The 15,947-nt window shown below is 41.8% G+C and overlaps 1 protein-coding gene across 1 annotated transcript in view; it reads left to right on the top strand.

The window, feature by feature from the left end:
* Positions 1-15,947, top strand: part of LOC124789964 (sialin-like) — an 86,568-nt gene that overhangs the window by 22,941 nt on the left and 47,680 nt on the right. Inside the window, exon 3 of the mRNA XM_047257499.1 lies at positions 2,544-2,777. Within this exon, the coding sequence (XP_047113455.1) occupies positions 2,544-2,777 (234 nt within the window). The remainder of the gene's footprint in view (positions 1-2,543; positions 2,778-15,947) is intronic.

Here is a 15,947-nt window from a genome sequence, read left to right on the forward strand (position 1 = left end):
CTTGAGATTGACATTCTGTCACGCTGACCACTCAGCTACCGGAGTCAGACGAAATAGTGGTACGATTGTTACACGATCATGTGTTCGTCACGCATGCCACGCATTCTTTCCGGATGAGATTGTGCCTAATAAAGCTTTGATTAACAGAAAGGTTATTAACAAGAAGGATAAATTTCGGCATGAATTTCTCAAATGGAAAGCGGAAGTCGGTATTAGGTCTTTTATCCTTTTGGTATTCAGTTGAACTACCATAATGATGAAACCTGAGACCCTGATGAGGACAACCTTTTGCATTCCTCTTGATAAGCCAACCTCTGACAACAGTTTCAAATCTGAAAGAAAGAAAAACTAAACTTCCTTGTGTGATTAGGAGGGTTCTACGAAAATTGTTACCTGCAACTAAAAGACCACTATAACAGAACAGAACGCTGACTTCAAGGACTTTATAGAATACACTATCAACGAAGACAGTGCGGTGGGCACACGAAGCTTTTCTCGTAGAGCTGCATATGCAAAAACTCTCATGAGCAATGTGAATGCAAAGAATAGCTTGCAGTGATGCAACAAGCGTAAAAATGGACTGTCGACCTATGAAATTTATTGTGATCTGATTATTCTCAAAAAATGTTCAAATGTGTGTGAAGCCTTGTGGGACTAAACTGCTAAGGTCATCAGTCCCTAAGCTTAAACACTACTTAACCTAAATTATGCTAAGGACAAACACACACACCCATGCCCGAGGGAGGACTCGAACCTCCGCCGGGACCGTCTGACTATTCTACTTTTACATTACGTCCTAACGAAGTATGTTTTTTTATCTGCAGAACACCAGGAAAAACGAGCATTCATACCTGTCTTTTTGCAAAAAGTATAATGTTTCACGCGGGCATATACACTGAAGCGCCAAAGAAACTGGTATAGGCATACGTATTCAAATGCAGAGATATGTAAACAGGCAAATACGGTGCTACGGTCGGCAACGCCTATATAAGACAACAAGTGTGTGGCGCCTTTCTTAGATCGGTTACTGCTGCTACAATGGCACGTTATCAAGATTTACCTGAGTTTGAACGTGGTGTTACAGTCGGAGCACGAGCGATGGGACACAGCCTCTCCGAGGTGGTGACGAAATGGGGATTTTGCTGTGAGACCATATGACTAGTGTACCGAGAATGTTAGGAATCCGATAAAACATCAAATCTCGGACATCGCTGGGGCCGGAAAAAGATCCTGCAACAACGGGACCAACGACGACAGAAGAGAATCGTTCAACGTGACAGAAGTGCAACTCTTCCGCAAATTGCTGCGGATTTCAATGCTGGGCCATCGACAAGTGTCAACATGCGAACCATTCAACGAAATATCGTGTACCTTTGACGACTGCACGACGCAAAGCTTTATGTCTCTGCATGCGTCCGTCATCATCGACACTGGACTGTTGATGACTGAAAGTATGTTGTCTGGTCGGACGAGTCTCATTTCAAATTGTATCGAGCAGATGGACGTGTGCGGGAATGCAGACAACTTCATGAATCCATGGATCCTGCATGTCAGCAGGGGACTGTTGAAGCTGGTGGAGGCTCTTTAATGGTGTGGGGCGTGTGCAGTTCGAGTGATGTGCGACCCCTGATACGTCTAGATACGACTCTGACAGGTGACACGCACGTAAGCATCCTGTCTTATCACCGGCGTCCATTCATGTCCATTGCACATTCCGACGGACTTGGGCAATTCCAGCAGGATAATGCGGCACCCCATACATCCAGAATTGCTACAGAATGGCTCCAGAAATAATCTTCTGAATTTTAAACGCTTCTGCTGGTCACCAAACTCCCCAGACATGAATATCTGGGATATCTTGCAACGCGTTGTTCAGAAGAGATCTCCACCCCATCGTACTCTTACGGTTTTATGGACAGCCCTACAGGATTAATGGTGGCAGTTCCCTCCAGCACTACCTCAGGTATTAGTCTTGTCCATGCCATGTCGTGTTGCGGCCCTTCTGCGTGCTCGCGGGGGCCCTGCACGATATTAGGCACGTATACGAGTTTCTTTGGCTCTCCAGAGTAATTATCAGCAGATCATACCATCTTGCAGTAGTGATCATTGCATTATAAAGGCATGTTCTCTAAAGGGGATTTCGTTCTAACATGACGACGTGTCCATTCACACGCTTGTTGAGTCTGATGTTGATGTGATAATCCTGTTTGTGAAATAACGCCTATTTTTGCGTATTCTACAATCGCCAGATTTCAATATTATTGAGTATTTTATGTTGGAAAAACGGCTGATAGCAGGTTACACTCCAGTAGCGCATTAAATTCCTGCATTATTCAAGAAATTGACGACTGTTTTTAACGATGAACAGTGAGTCACGCACAAAATCCCGTCAACAATCATTCACATCAATGAAACCCGTTCTGGGTATCTTACATTGCACAACAACATTCTAGCTGAATTTCATGTGTGGTGTATCAGTAAAGTTTTAATGTACAATATCAAAGAAACATATCAGAAACATTTTCATTGTATCTTTATTTCAGGATGGAGAGTTCATGTGGGATAAGCATATGCAAGGAGAGATCCTCGCAGGCTTCTACTATGGCTATACGGTTGGGCACATACCAGGCGGCGTGCTTGCTGATCGTTTCGGTGGTAAAGTCGTCCTGTTGTTCGGCATTCTCGTCTCATCTATTCTGACTGTTCTGACACCGCTGTCTGCGTGGGCTGGCTACTACGTACTGTTTACCAACAGAGTCCTCCAGGGACTAGCTCAGGTACCTACACTCCTTTCCTTCTTTAGTTACTTCATCAGTGCCTAATACTTGATTAGTGATATCTAGGCAAGAGCTTTAGATAGCCTTAACATACCAATAAATAACTTGTCTGTCTGACGTTGGCTTGTTAGTATTTTATCCATAAAATAATAACAAACCAACGTCAACAGACAAAAATTCTCAGCACTGAGCCGTGCGCGGGTCGTGTTCGTGCCATTTATTACTTGACATCTTGTCTTTGCGGTACTGCCGTCTCGTTTCTTATTCGATTTACTGGTGTGACTGAGTTGTTGGCTTTCCTGTCAGTGAGTGGCAGCAGCAGCGCTTATCGATAAGAGCACTGTCCTACTATTTGAAGCGACCGCTAGTATTTCCGGGTCGTAGTGTGTCGTGAGTTGAGTCGGGATGGAGCTCCAGGGAGGGCCGGACAGCCATGACTCGCCCGACCATTGCCGACACACGTGACTTGAGTGGGGACGACCTTGGTTGGTCGTTCGGTCGGTCGTCTCATCGGACGACGTGTATTTGGTCTTCTGACCACTTCTGGGCCCCTTTAGTTGGTCATCTTGCGGGATGTGGCTCGGTTCCCTCTGCATGGTTGGGTCCGAGCCAGTGTCTCCAGGTCGTCGTGTGACCAAGTTGTGAATGGACGTCAAGGGAGTCGGGATGCAGCCCCAGTGAGGTCTGCACAGACAGTACTCGCCCGACCGCTGGCGACACACATGCACTGTCTGACAGAGGGAGACTTGAGCAGGGACGACCGATGGTTGGCCATTCGGTCGGTCGTCTCATCAGGTGACGTGTATTTCCAATCGCTTCTGGGACCCTTCAATTGGTCATCTTGCTGGACGTGGATCGGTTCCTTCCTTGTGCAGAGATATCGGGTGGCCAATGGGCAAGTGTTCCCTCTGCATGATTGCGTCTGAGCCTGTGTCTCCGGGTCGTCGTGTGTCCAAGTTGCGAACAGACATCAAGGGAGTTGGGACTGAGCACCAGTTAGGTCAGGACAGCGAGTACTTGCCCGACCGTTTCTGGGCCCCTTCAGTTGGTCATCTTGTGGGACGTGCGTCAGTTCCTTGCTTGTGCGGAGATGTTGGGTGTTACCCCTGCATGGTTGGGTCCGAGCCAGTGTCTCTGGGTCGGCATGCATCCGGAGTTCAGTCGGGGCAAAGTAGCAGTGAGGTCTGGACAGCCATGATTCGCCCGACTGTTGTCAACACACATGACTTGAGTAGGGACGATCTCGGTTGGTCGTTCGGTCGGTCATCTTATCGGACGACGTGTGTTTGGTCGCCGAGCGCTTCTGTGTTCTCTCTATGTGCCGACTTGTGATTTGTCCTTGTTGTTCCACAGTGACTGGTTTTAGTATTGTTCGAGTTGTTTGTGGACGTGTTACACAGAACGGTGTGTAGCTTGTGTGGTTTTGACTGGGCAGTTATTTTAATGCTGTCTGCATGCTGGATTGAGTGATTCGGTTGGGACGGAGCAGCAGGCACGTCTCTGCGTCGTGAGGCCAGACCAGGACCGCTGATGGATTGCACGCACTGTCGAATCATGAGGTGCTAGCTGCGAGAGCGACAAAGTTCGTTGCCCACCGAACCTGGACGCCGAAGTTGAGTGATTAGTTAACCTGTTATGAAACCTCAACTATTGTGACATCTCTGCATTCATCTGCGGATTGTTGGCCCCTGGGCCGTTCGGGCTAGCAGTGCTGTTCGTTTTCTCGTTGTCCTCAGCCAGCATTTTCCATCGTTGTGGCGTTAGTCGGACGTAAGGGAATTGGTTAAATTGTTGGTCGGTCCTTGGGCTGTCCCAAGTTTGTGTTGCCATCAGATTACCTAACTTTAACTCTTGGCTGCCTGTCTCACCTCACCTTACGTTTGAACTACCTTCCCAGGCCGACCCTTGGAACACTTCTGAGCACCATTTGTTCTGTTTGTTTATATTGTGATTTTCATTTTAGTTGAAGTATTGTACGAGGCCTTCCGCAGTGTATTAATTCAATTTTTTAAATTTTACATAAAGGCCTTCAGCCGTGTTAAATTAAAATTTTGAGCATTGATTAATAAAAAAATTTTTTCTTAAAAATTGTTCTATCTGAAATTGTTTGTAATCCAGGCCCTAAGCCGTTAATTGTTCCATGTGTTATGTGTGGCCTTCAGCCAAGGATTTGCACGAACCCTTTCAGCCGTGTGTATTCTTTAAAGGAAAATTTGTATTAATTCAAAATTATTTATCTGACTTCTTGTCTAGGACTTCAGCCGTTGTTTCAAATTTGTTTGTGGCCTTCAGCTGTGCAATACGTTAATATTTCCTTAATCGGGCTCCGGCTGTTCTGTTGTAAATTCAAAAGGAAATTTCTTGGTTAGAAAAATTTTTTGATTTGCTTTAATTACAGTTGTCCTTCAGACGTGTAGTGTAGGCCTTCAGCATTAAAAAAAATTACATACTACTTTTGGTTGCTTTTGATTTCTAAGCCAGGCCTTCAGTCGTTCTTGTGTTTACTGTGGTTTTGGGGCCTTAAGCCCGGCAAGCATCTCAAGTTTTCTTTAACTAAGTCTTCTGCCGCATTGTTTAATTGTGATCTTTTTGTGTAAGTAAGTGGTTCTTAGAAAATAAAGTTGTGTGTTTGATTGTGCAACCCACAGTAGCTGTCTGTGGCCCCATCCACGACCTTAAACTTATCCTGTGCGCTCTCTGGTTACCTACCAACCAGGTTTCAAGCACTGTAAAAGGATTAACACAAGGACATGAAATGCAAATAAAGGTTTAAAATTTTCAGCTGCACATGTTCTGGTCACACAACGGATATTCTTTAGTTCTTACCTGGTAGACTTCCCAAATAAGGAAGATACTTTTATGTCAGTTACCAAGAGGTGTTAGTCGGAACATAGGCAGACTACATAAAACATAATGTATAAGTTTTAGCAAGGATGACAATGAGGTCTGTAACTGAATGTAACACGGAAATGTGCCACATGAACTGTTGAGAGTGGTAAGAGGCTGGGGATGGCGTTGTCGAAAATTCTTAAGCAAAAACCGAGCGAGATGTTAGACACTGGACTCGCATTCGGGAGGACGACGGTTCAATCCCGCGTCCGGCCATCCTGATTTAGGTTTTCCGTGATTTCCCTAAATCGCTCCAGGCAAATGCCGGGATAGTTCCTTTCAAAGGGCACGGCCGACTTCCTTCCCTTATCCGCTGAGACCGATGACCTCGCTGTCTGGTCTCCTTCCCCAAAACAACCCAACCCAACCCTATTAAGCAAAAACAGTTCAGTTTATCAACAGCGTAAAACATGCTCCTGTGTGACTTTCATTTACTGACCTGCACAAACCAATTATTGAATGTTTAGTGAGACAGCAAAAATTTGATAATTTTGAAAACTAGATACGCCCACAATTTGAGAATTATTCTCAAGGGAATCGTTAGTCGTAGCACAGAAAAGGGATTTACATTAGCGAAGGAGGTACGAACGGGTTATTTCCTAGTACCACATTCCACGGTTATGGTTAGTTTCACGCTCTAGGAAAAAAAGAAAGAAAGAAAGAAAAAGGAAAACCTGTCTCACTTTAGATCGATATGTAGGAGGTAGAGGGCTTCCCTGTTGAACTGAGCTGGAGAAAATTATCATTCGTATAATGTTCCGACAGTGAAATCGCATAGTTAAAGACCGAAAGCTCTTGAAAAGGGTGAGAATCACTCTCTCAATTGTTACGTACCGCGCAAGCGGCCATTTCGACACAGTCCAAGACAGCCAGGAATTATTCCGTTTTCACTTACCTCCTTTTACAGCCCAGGAATTATTCCGTTTTCACTTACCTCCTTTTACAGCCTCGAAGAGCTGTCAAACTCCTTCGCCTTTGCTACAGTAAAAGTTGCCACAGGACTATAATAATAATGACGTACAGTGGTTTCTTCACTTGAATGGTTATTGTTAAATAATGAACGGACATACTCCCCTCTGCCCAAACTTATTCAAGGCTAAAAAAGTAAATAGGCCTATATCAGAATGTGACAAATCAGGATCAACTTCAACATATCTATTGTTTGTCTGTAGAGATCATAATATTCCATCTGGCACCGAAATTATTTATTGTCACGTTTAAATAGGTACAAACAATCCATAGCGCATACAAAATAAGTAGCGGCCAAAGACCTCAGCGTCCAGAGAAACAAAGTATGACTTACGGACTGATGCACACAAAACACATTTAATGACATTCCTCAACAGACTCAATGAGGGTTACAATAAGGGGGCACAAATGACTAAAGAATTTAACGATAATACACTAGTACCTAACACAATAGAGAGAATGTCAAACAATCATATCCTCTTAGTTCGTTCATGAATTAAGATAAATACGAAGGTGAGTCAAATGAAAACCTTAATTTTCTAATAACAAATCGAAAATTCACGCCGTTATCCTGTAAGTTGATAAGAGTGCTACAAACAGCGTGCAGAATGGCCTGTAGGTGGCAGCATAGTGCAGATGCACACGTACCGTCGCAGTATCAGTATAAAGATTGCCGCCCCACTTGCGACTTGCACCAGGGAAGAACAGCGTTGTGTTATTCGGTTTTTGCGTACCGAAGGTGTGAAACCTCTTGAAATTCATCGACTAATGAACGTTCAGTAAGGTGATGCATGTTTGTGACAGCAGCAAGCCTACGAATGGAGTAGGAAGTTCGCAAATGGTGTGACTTCAGTGGAAGATGGTCTCGTCCAGGTGAGGCACAACGAGTTGTGGCTCCACAGAACATTGCAGCAGTTGAAGCCATAGTGAAGGAAAACCGCCGAGTGACACTGAATGACATTGCAGCATGTTTACAGGTTAGTCATGGGTCAGCACACCACATTGTGCAAGATGTGCTTCAGTTTCACAAAGTCTCATCAAGATGGGTGCCACGGCAGCTGACTCCTGAAATGAGAGAACGACGTGTTGATGCTTGTGAAGGACTTCTTCGGCGCTTTGAACGAGAAGGTGATGGATTACTTGCAACAATCGTTACTGGGGACGAAACCTGGGTTCACTTCCACCAACTGGAAACGAAGAGACCGAGCAAGGAATGGCACCATTCCTCATCACCAAATGATTTCTCTATGTTTGGACCACTCAAAGACGCAATGGGAGGAAATAAGTTCTGTTCTGATGAAGAGGTACGCCACGCGGTGCATGAGTGGTTGCGCGGACTACCAAAACAATTTTTTTCTAAAGGAATTAATGTACTTTGTAAGCGCTGGAGGACTTGCATTGAGCCTGGCGGAGATTATGTTGATAAGTGATACAGCTTTGTACCACTTCTGCCTCATGAATGCAAATGAGGAGGCGCTTGAATAAATACGCAGAAAATTGACATTCACGCACCCCAGAATGCGATAAATCGAAAGCTTTGCCGCATAGTAGAACTCACTTGATATTCTATTATTTACCGAGCTCTAATTACAGCCGGCCGGGGTGGCCGTGCGGTTCTAGGCGCTACAGTCTGAAACCGGGCGACCGCTACGGTCGCAGATTCGAGTCCTGCCTCGAGCATGGATGTATGTGATGTCCTTAGGTTAGTTAGGTTTACTTAGTTCTATGTTCTAAGCGACTGATGACCTCAGAAGTTGAGTCGCATAGTGCTCAGAGCCATTTGAACCATTTACAGAATCTATATACTTAATTGAAATTGTTACATCTTAACATCCAATAAAATATCATCCCATGACAAATTATCACTTTCCTTTTCACAATATTGTCTTTATCTTGATAAAAGTGTGTCTTTTTCTCTGTCACTGCAGTTTTTACAAAACGATTTTCTAAAGGAACCAGTTGCCACTGCCTGTTCGTTAACCACACCAGAGGTTAAATCATCCGTGGGGCACCTATCTTGATAGAATATACGACGTTATATTTGCACATTGCGCAAATAGTAAGGGAATTTGGTTAGGAAAGAAGACTCTAAAGGTAGTAGATGGGGTTTGCAATGTGGGCAGTAAAATAATTGATAATGGTGCGGGTAGAGAACATATAAAATGCAAACTGGCAAGAGCAAGAAAAACGTTTCTGAAAGAGAATATTTAAATCGAATATAAAACTAACTATTAGAAAGTATTATCTGAAGGTGTTCGTCTGAAAACACGCTGCTAAAATGACAAACGGGCAAAACATCTTTACCATTTTACCAAATAAATAAAAGTGTGTTGTTCTGTCTCTGTATTGCCTTGATACTACTGTTGCCCTCTTAAGTACCCAGTGGCACTACACTGTATATTAAGTTAACATAACTAGGCTGTTCCCTCTTTAAAATTCATTTGAACACCAATATCACATCACTGCCGCTTTGATCGCGTCTATATAATCAATAATAAAATACACTATTAAACTTCTCTTATACTGCATTGTCTCAAACTTTCTACATATACAACCTACGTATGAACACAGTGCTCAAACTCTCAAGCTAGACAACATATCTTTAATGCAAAATAACAATATATTGGCTTATGTAGTTTATGTTTATGTGAGTTATGCTATTACTTATCAGTTTCTGAATGTAAGAAGGTAAGAAGGTAAAAGTTCAGAATAGGTCCAGTGCTATATTTAAGTGTTTCGTGCAGGAATGTTGTCAGCGTTTGCCGTGCGTATGATAGGAACAAAAGAAGATGCTTCAGCTGTTTGTGTTACGCAGTCAATCAGAGAGCAGCGAGCAACGACGTGTTTCGAAATAATACATTCGAAAGAAAGGGTGAAACATTGGTGTAAACGAGGATTATAAATTTAATTGCTCCTTATTTGAGTCGCAGCCATTTTACTGTGCAGTATCTGCAGACCAATTACAGCTTCACAACCCATGATATATCCGAAAAATCAGTGAAATATTTCTCTGCTCTGTGTTGCTACGTAATCGATCTGCGACAACATACTAAGTAAGTGGATCAATATTTTTTACTTAAATCCCAGGAGAAGGTAGATGAATCAATGATTTTTGATGAAGTAATGGAAGACAGTAGTTGGACTAATGTTCATTAATATATCGAACGTGTGACTCTATTATTGATAAACATTGATCTATACCTTCTCCCACGATTTAATTAAAAAACGTTGACCTATCGATTACATAATCATTTCGCACCATACCTGATACATTTTTGTCTCTGCAATTAATCCGTGAGAAGTGTATCAACGGACGATATCGCCATGCAGAACTAAATCAATTAAATCAGTCCACTTTATAGCAGTCGATACCATAGTTCACATATATTTGTCTCGAAACTCATTAATACACGGGAAAACAGCAAACAAGACAATGGTTTCAATTTCGGCGCTAAAAATACATTGACTTTCTTCTCGCCTCTCATTGGTCACGTAAAAGAATCATTCCATTGGCTACGCAAACTGAACCGTTGTCAACCTATAGTAGTTGATAAACACCGCCGTGACTGCCGCTGGCCCTGATCTAAATTGCAGCCCAAACACATATCACATAAGAATTTCTGTTATGTATAAATTTATTATTATTTTGAACATTTTAGCTGGTGTAAGTTAATTTGACGTCGAAGAGAAATCACATAACATTGGCAGTTACCACTACCTGTTCGTTAACCACACCAGAGGTTAAATCATCAGTGGGGCACCTATCATGATAGAATATACAATTTTCTATTTGCACATTGAGCAAACAGTATGTGAAACCGAGCAAGCAGCAAAGGAAACCAAGGAAAAATTTGGAAGGAGAATTAAAGTTCAGAGAGAAGAAATAAAAGCTTTGTTCGCCAATGACAATGTACTTCTTTCAGAGACAGCAAAGGACTTGGATGAACAGCCGACGGAAAAGAGGTCATAAGATGAACATTGACAAAATTAAAATAAGATTGATGGAATGTAGTCAAGTTTCAGGCGATGCAGAGGGAATCTGGTTAGGAAAGAAGACTCTAAAAGTAGTATACGGGTTTTGCTATGTGGACAGTAAGACAATTGGTAAATGTGCAAGTAGAGAAAATATAAAATGCAAACCGGCAACAGCAAGTAAAACATTTCTGAAAGAGAATAATTTAATCGAAGCCCCACGATCGTCTCCATGGGAGAATAGCAGCCTGCATTGCTGCGAAAGGTGGATATACACTGTACTAGTGCCGACATTGTGCATGCTCTGTTGCCTGTGTCTATGTGCCTGTGGTTCTGTCAGTGTGATCATGTGATGTATCTGACCCCAGGAATGTGTCAATAAAGTTTCCCCTTCCTGGGACAATGAATTCACGGTGTTCTTATTTCAATTTCCAGGAGTGTAGAAGGTATCAGATAGATTATATAATGGTAAGACAGAGATTTAGGAACCAGGTTTTAAATTGTAAGACATTTCCAGGGACAGATGTGGACTCTGACCACAATCTATTGGTTATGAACTGTAGATTAAAACCGACGAAACTGCAAAAAGGTGGGAATTTAAGGAGATGAGACCTGGATAAACTGAAAGAACCAGAGGTTGTACAGAGTTTCAGGGAGAGCATAAGGGAACAATTGACAGGAATGGGGGAAAGAAGTACAGTAGAAGAAGAATGGGTAGCTCTGAGGGATGAAGTAGTGAATGCAGCAGAGGATCAAGTAAGTAAAAAGACGAGGGCTAGTAGAACTCCTTAGGGAACAGAAGAAATATTGAACTTAATTGACGAAAGGAGAAAATATAAAAATGCAGTAAATGAAGCAGGCAAAAAGGAATACAGACATCTCAAAAATGAGATCGACAGGAAGTGCAAAATGGCTAAGCAGGGATGGCTAGAGGACAAATGTAAGGATGTAGAGGCTTATCTCACTAGGGGTAAGATAGATACTGTATACAGGAAAATTAAAGAGACCTTTGGAGAAAATATAACCACTTGTATGAATATCAAGAGCTCAGATGGAAACCCAGTTCTAAGCAAAGAGGGGAAAGCAGAAAGGTGGAAGGAGTATATAGAGGGTCTATACAAGGGCGATGTACTTGAGGACAATATTATGGAAATGGAAGAGGATGTAGATGAAGATGAAATGGGAGATACGATACTGCGTGAAGAGTTTGACAGAGCACTGAAAGACCTGAGTCGAAACAAGGCCCCGGGAGTAGACAACATTCCATTAGAACTACTGATGGCCTTGGGAGAGCCAGTCCTGACAAAACTGTACCATCTGGTGAGCAAGATGTATGAGACAGGCGAAATACCCTCAGACTTCAAGAAGAATATAATAATTCCAATCCCAAAGAAAGCAGGTGTTGACAGATGTGAAAATTACCGAACCATAAGTTTAATAAGTCACAGCTGCAAAATACTAACGCGAATTCTTTGCAGACGAATGGAAAAACTAGTAGAAGCCAACCTCGGGGAAGATCAGTTTCGATTCCGTAGAAATATTGGAACACGTGAAGCAATACTGACCTTACGACTTATCTTAGAAGAAAGATTAAGGAAAGGCAAACCTACGTTTCTAGCATTTGTAGACTTAGAGAAAGCTTTTGACAATGTTGACTGGAATACTCTCTTTCAAATTCTAAAGGTGGCAGGGGTAAAATACAGGGAGCGAAAGGCTATTTACAATTTGTACAGAAACCAGATGGCAGTTATAAGAGTCGAGGGACATGAAAGGGAAGCAGTGGTTGGGAAGGGAGTGAGACAGGGTTGTAGCCTGTCCCCGATGTTGTTCAATCTGTATATTGAGCAAGCAGTAAAGGAAACAAAAGAAAAATTCAGAGTAGGTATTAAAATCCATGGAGAAGAAATAAAAACTTTGAGGTTCGCCGATGACATTGTAATTCTGTCAGAGACAGCAAAGGACATTTGGAAGAGCAGTTGAACGGAATGGACAGTGTCTTGAAAGGAGGATATAAGATGAACATCAACAAAAGCAAAACAAGGATAATGGAATGTAGTCAAATTAAATCAGGTGATGCTGAGGGACTTAGATTAGGAAATGAGACACTTAATGTAGTAAAGGAGTTTTGCTATTTGGGGAGCAAAATAACTGATGGTGATCGAAGTAGAAAAGATATAAAATGTAGACTGGCAATGACAAGGAAAGCATTTCTGAAGAAGATAAATTTGTTAACATCGAGTATAAATTTAAGGGTCAGGAAGTCGTTTCTGAAAGTATTTGTATGGAGCGTAGCCATGTATGGAAGTGAAACATGGACGATAAATAGTTTAGACAAGAAGAGAATAGAAGCTTACGAAATGTGGTGCTACAGAAGAATGCTGAAGATTAGATGGGTAGATCACATAACTAATGATGAAGTATTGAATAGAATTGGGGAGAAGAGGAGTTTGTGGCACAACTTGACTAGAGGAAGGGACCGGTTAGTAGGACATGTTCTGAGGCATCAAGGGATCACAAATTTAGCATTGGAGGGCTGCGTGGAGGGTAAAAGTCGTAGAGGGAGACCAAGAGCTGAATACACTAAGCAGATTCAGAAGGATGTAGGTTGCAGTAAGTACTGGGAGATGAAGAAGGTTGCACAGGATAGGGTAGCATGGAGAGCTGCATCAAAAGTCTCAGGACTGAATACCACAACAACAATCAGTATTTTGGGTTTCAGTTAACGGATTTCTCTAGGTTTAATGACGATTACGACAATTGGAGGCGTTATAAGCATGCTTTTGTTATTGTCAGCTGTCTGCTGTGAGAAAATGTATTTTTGAGCACATACTTGTGGCTGAAGGCAGTTGGGAGATAGCAGAACGCTGCGTGAAAAGCTCTAGACCGCGCTGCCTCGCTGATCTGATTGTGAAACGGCTGGGAAAATCTCGACGTCTGCACATCATATTTAATAAAATTTAGTTGAAAACTAATGGGACCAAGATTCCGCTCCAAACAATATATCGTTGTACAGTAAACATCTCATAGAGCACATTGGAGGATCCGAGATTGGTTTCAGCGTGATATATTGTAGAAAACGCAAATGTTAATGGAAACAGCGCACACCCACAGTATCGTGTGTAATCGGTTGGTAGATGCGCCTTCATCTAAAAATTCACTTTCCACAAGTCATGCACTATGGTCTCACAAATAATTAAACATAGTCCATTACCTAAGAAAGTCAACGCGATAGTCACTGATTCAGATTAACAATATGTTTATTTCTTACAGTCCACGGACGCCTTTCTCGTCAGTAACGAATACTATAAGGCGGAAATTCACTATTCGTTACACCATCCTTTCATTCCTTCCGCCTCCACGTCTTCAATAAGAATCCAAAAAGTTCTTCAGAATTCTTCAGACTCGATGTAGTTTCCGTCTGCCACTGGACAATTCTCGATCTGTTCTATTTTTCTTCTCTCTCTTGCAAATCTAAACCGGAAAATTAATTCCGGTTCTTCTTCTGTCTTTCAGTCGGCTTCTCTGCTTTCTTGATACATCAACATAATTTTCGAATAATTTACATCCCAACGTTCGGAAGGAAAAGTGCACCAACGCCTTCTACTATGACGCCATTATACAGTGTCTGATACATTCTTCATTTCACTGACATGTTCCCAAAGTTACTCTCTTTCATCTCCTTCCAGGTGCACTCTTCTCGGCACGCCACAGTCTAAACATAGCTTCAAAGTATTTCTTTCTTTTCGTTACCTGATCATCAGTTCGCCACCAGCTCACTATCAACCATCTTCCGTCTACTACCTCGATTATGAAACACTGGGTTTATTTTTGTCCTAACGGGCATAGTATTTGATTACCATGGAAGTAAAAAAAAAAAGCAGTTGTCATTGCGTCACGAACTTAAAGGCGACGTCCGCCATCTTACATAGCCCCTAAACATTGGGTACTCAGCATTTATACCTCCATGGCTCACAGAGGAGGTACTTCGCCGTGACATCACCCTGGCATGCCCATGTCCATTTTTGACCGTTGGGGTATCTATCGACTTTCGTGGTATGTGTCCCAAATATCATCTGGTGCTTCGATTGTGTGGAGACGTAGTTGTCTCGTAAAAAAACGCCAGCGTCGTATATAGTTGTACTAACGATCCGATCGTAATCTATAGTTGGAAGAATGGTGATGGGTAGGAATTATGGGTAGGCATTACTGATTAATGTGTATATCGTTAATTTTAAAAAATCCAAAAAAAGTAATACATGATCAGCACGGAAGCATATTTACAAAAATTGAGTGGAAGAAATGTTATAAAATGACTCGTTCCCCATCATTACTATTTATTGTGCAAATGATACATGTCACATGAAACTAACTATTCGTATGTCACAGAGCATGATGTACGTTTTATAGGTGTATACACTTTCAAAAGCTCAAAAAGAAATTCAGAAGTATAATCAAGCAGATGATCAAAGTAGACATACATTACAGTTGTGATATATTTGGTTGTTCCTGAAAAACTGGTAGAATTACTGGCGAGAAATATTCTGGGAAAAGTAGCAAATAGGCTACTGCTCGAACAGTAGGCCTACATGTTACACAGCTTAGGCTATCATTGCCAAAAAAGATTTACATATATGTTAAAGCAAAATATCCATTTTACGGGGTCTAAACGTGTTAGATGTTTCGCTAAATAACATTTATAACACTGCACAATGTTTGAACATGTTTTAAAAAATTATATCGTTCTTTTACGCTGTTACTTACTGTTATTAGTCGCACACTGAATGACACATCATAGGTAAGATTTCAAAGTGGACCGATGTGTAAACTACAGTGAAACTAATGTACTGACAATCAAATAAAACAATAATTCTATTCTGTGTGAAGGTATATCTCTATGAAATTATGTTTCTGTGAAGTTTCAATAATCGTTCACTTTGTTGATGTCCATGAGATACGATAGCATGTCTTGTTTCTTTCCTCACTGCACATGTTTGTGGGCTAACAAAGAACACGTAGGTAAGTTTTTTACAAATGTAAACATTAAAAATGTAGTGCATACGTGTTGAAAGCTGCAAACGTAGCGAACAAGAAGCAGTACCAATAAGCAAACAAGCATTGGTTTCGGAGTTCCAGTTTCGTTTGCTGTCGATACAAGTACAGTAGAACTAAATGGATTACGAAAGTTTCCTTCTCAGATGTTATCCTTGTCTTCTTGGTTATTCGAAATATAACACACGCACACAAAAAAACAAATTACATTAACGAGCCCAAATGCGTCGTATTACTGCAGTAAATATGCATTCAAGACAGGAAAACATTTGAAATTATCTTCCTGACACT

This window comes from Schistocerca piceifrons, chromosome 3 (assembly GCF_021461385.2).
Source record: "Schistocerca piceifrons isolate TAMUIC-IGC-003096 chromosome 3, iqSchPice1.1, whole genome shotgun sequence".
In the NCBI taxonomy this organism is placed as follows: Eukaryota; Metazoa; Arthropoda; class Insecta; order Orthoptera; family Acrididae; genus Schistocerca; species Schistocerca piceifrons.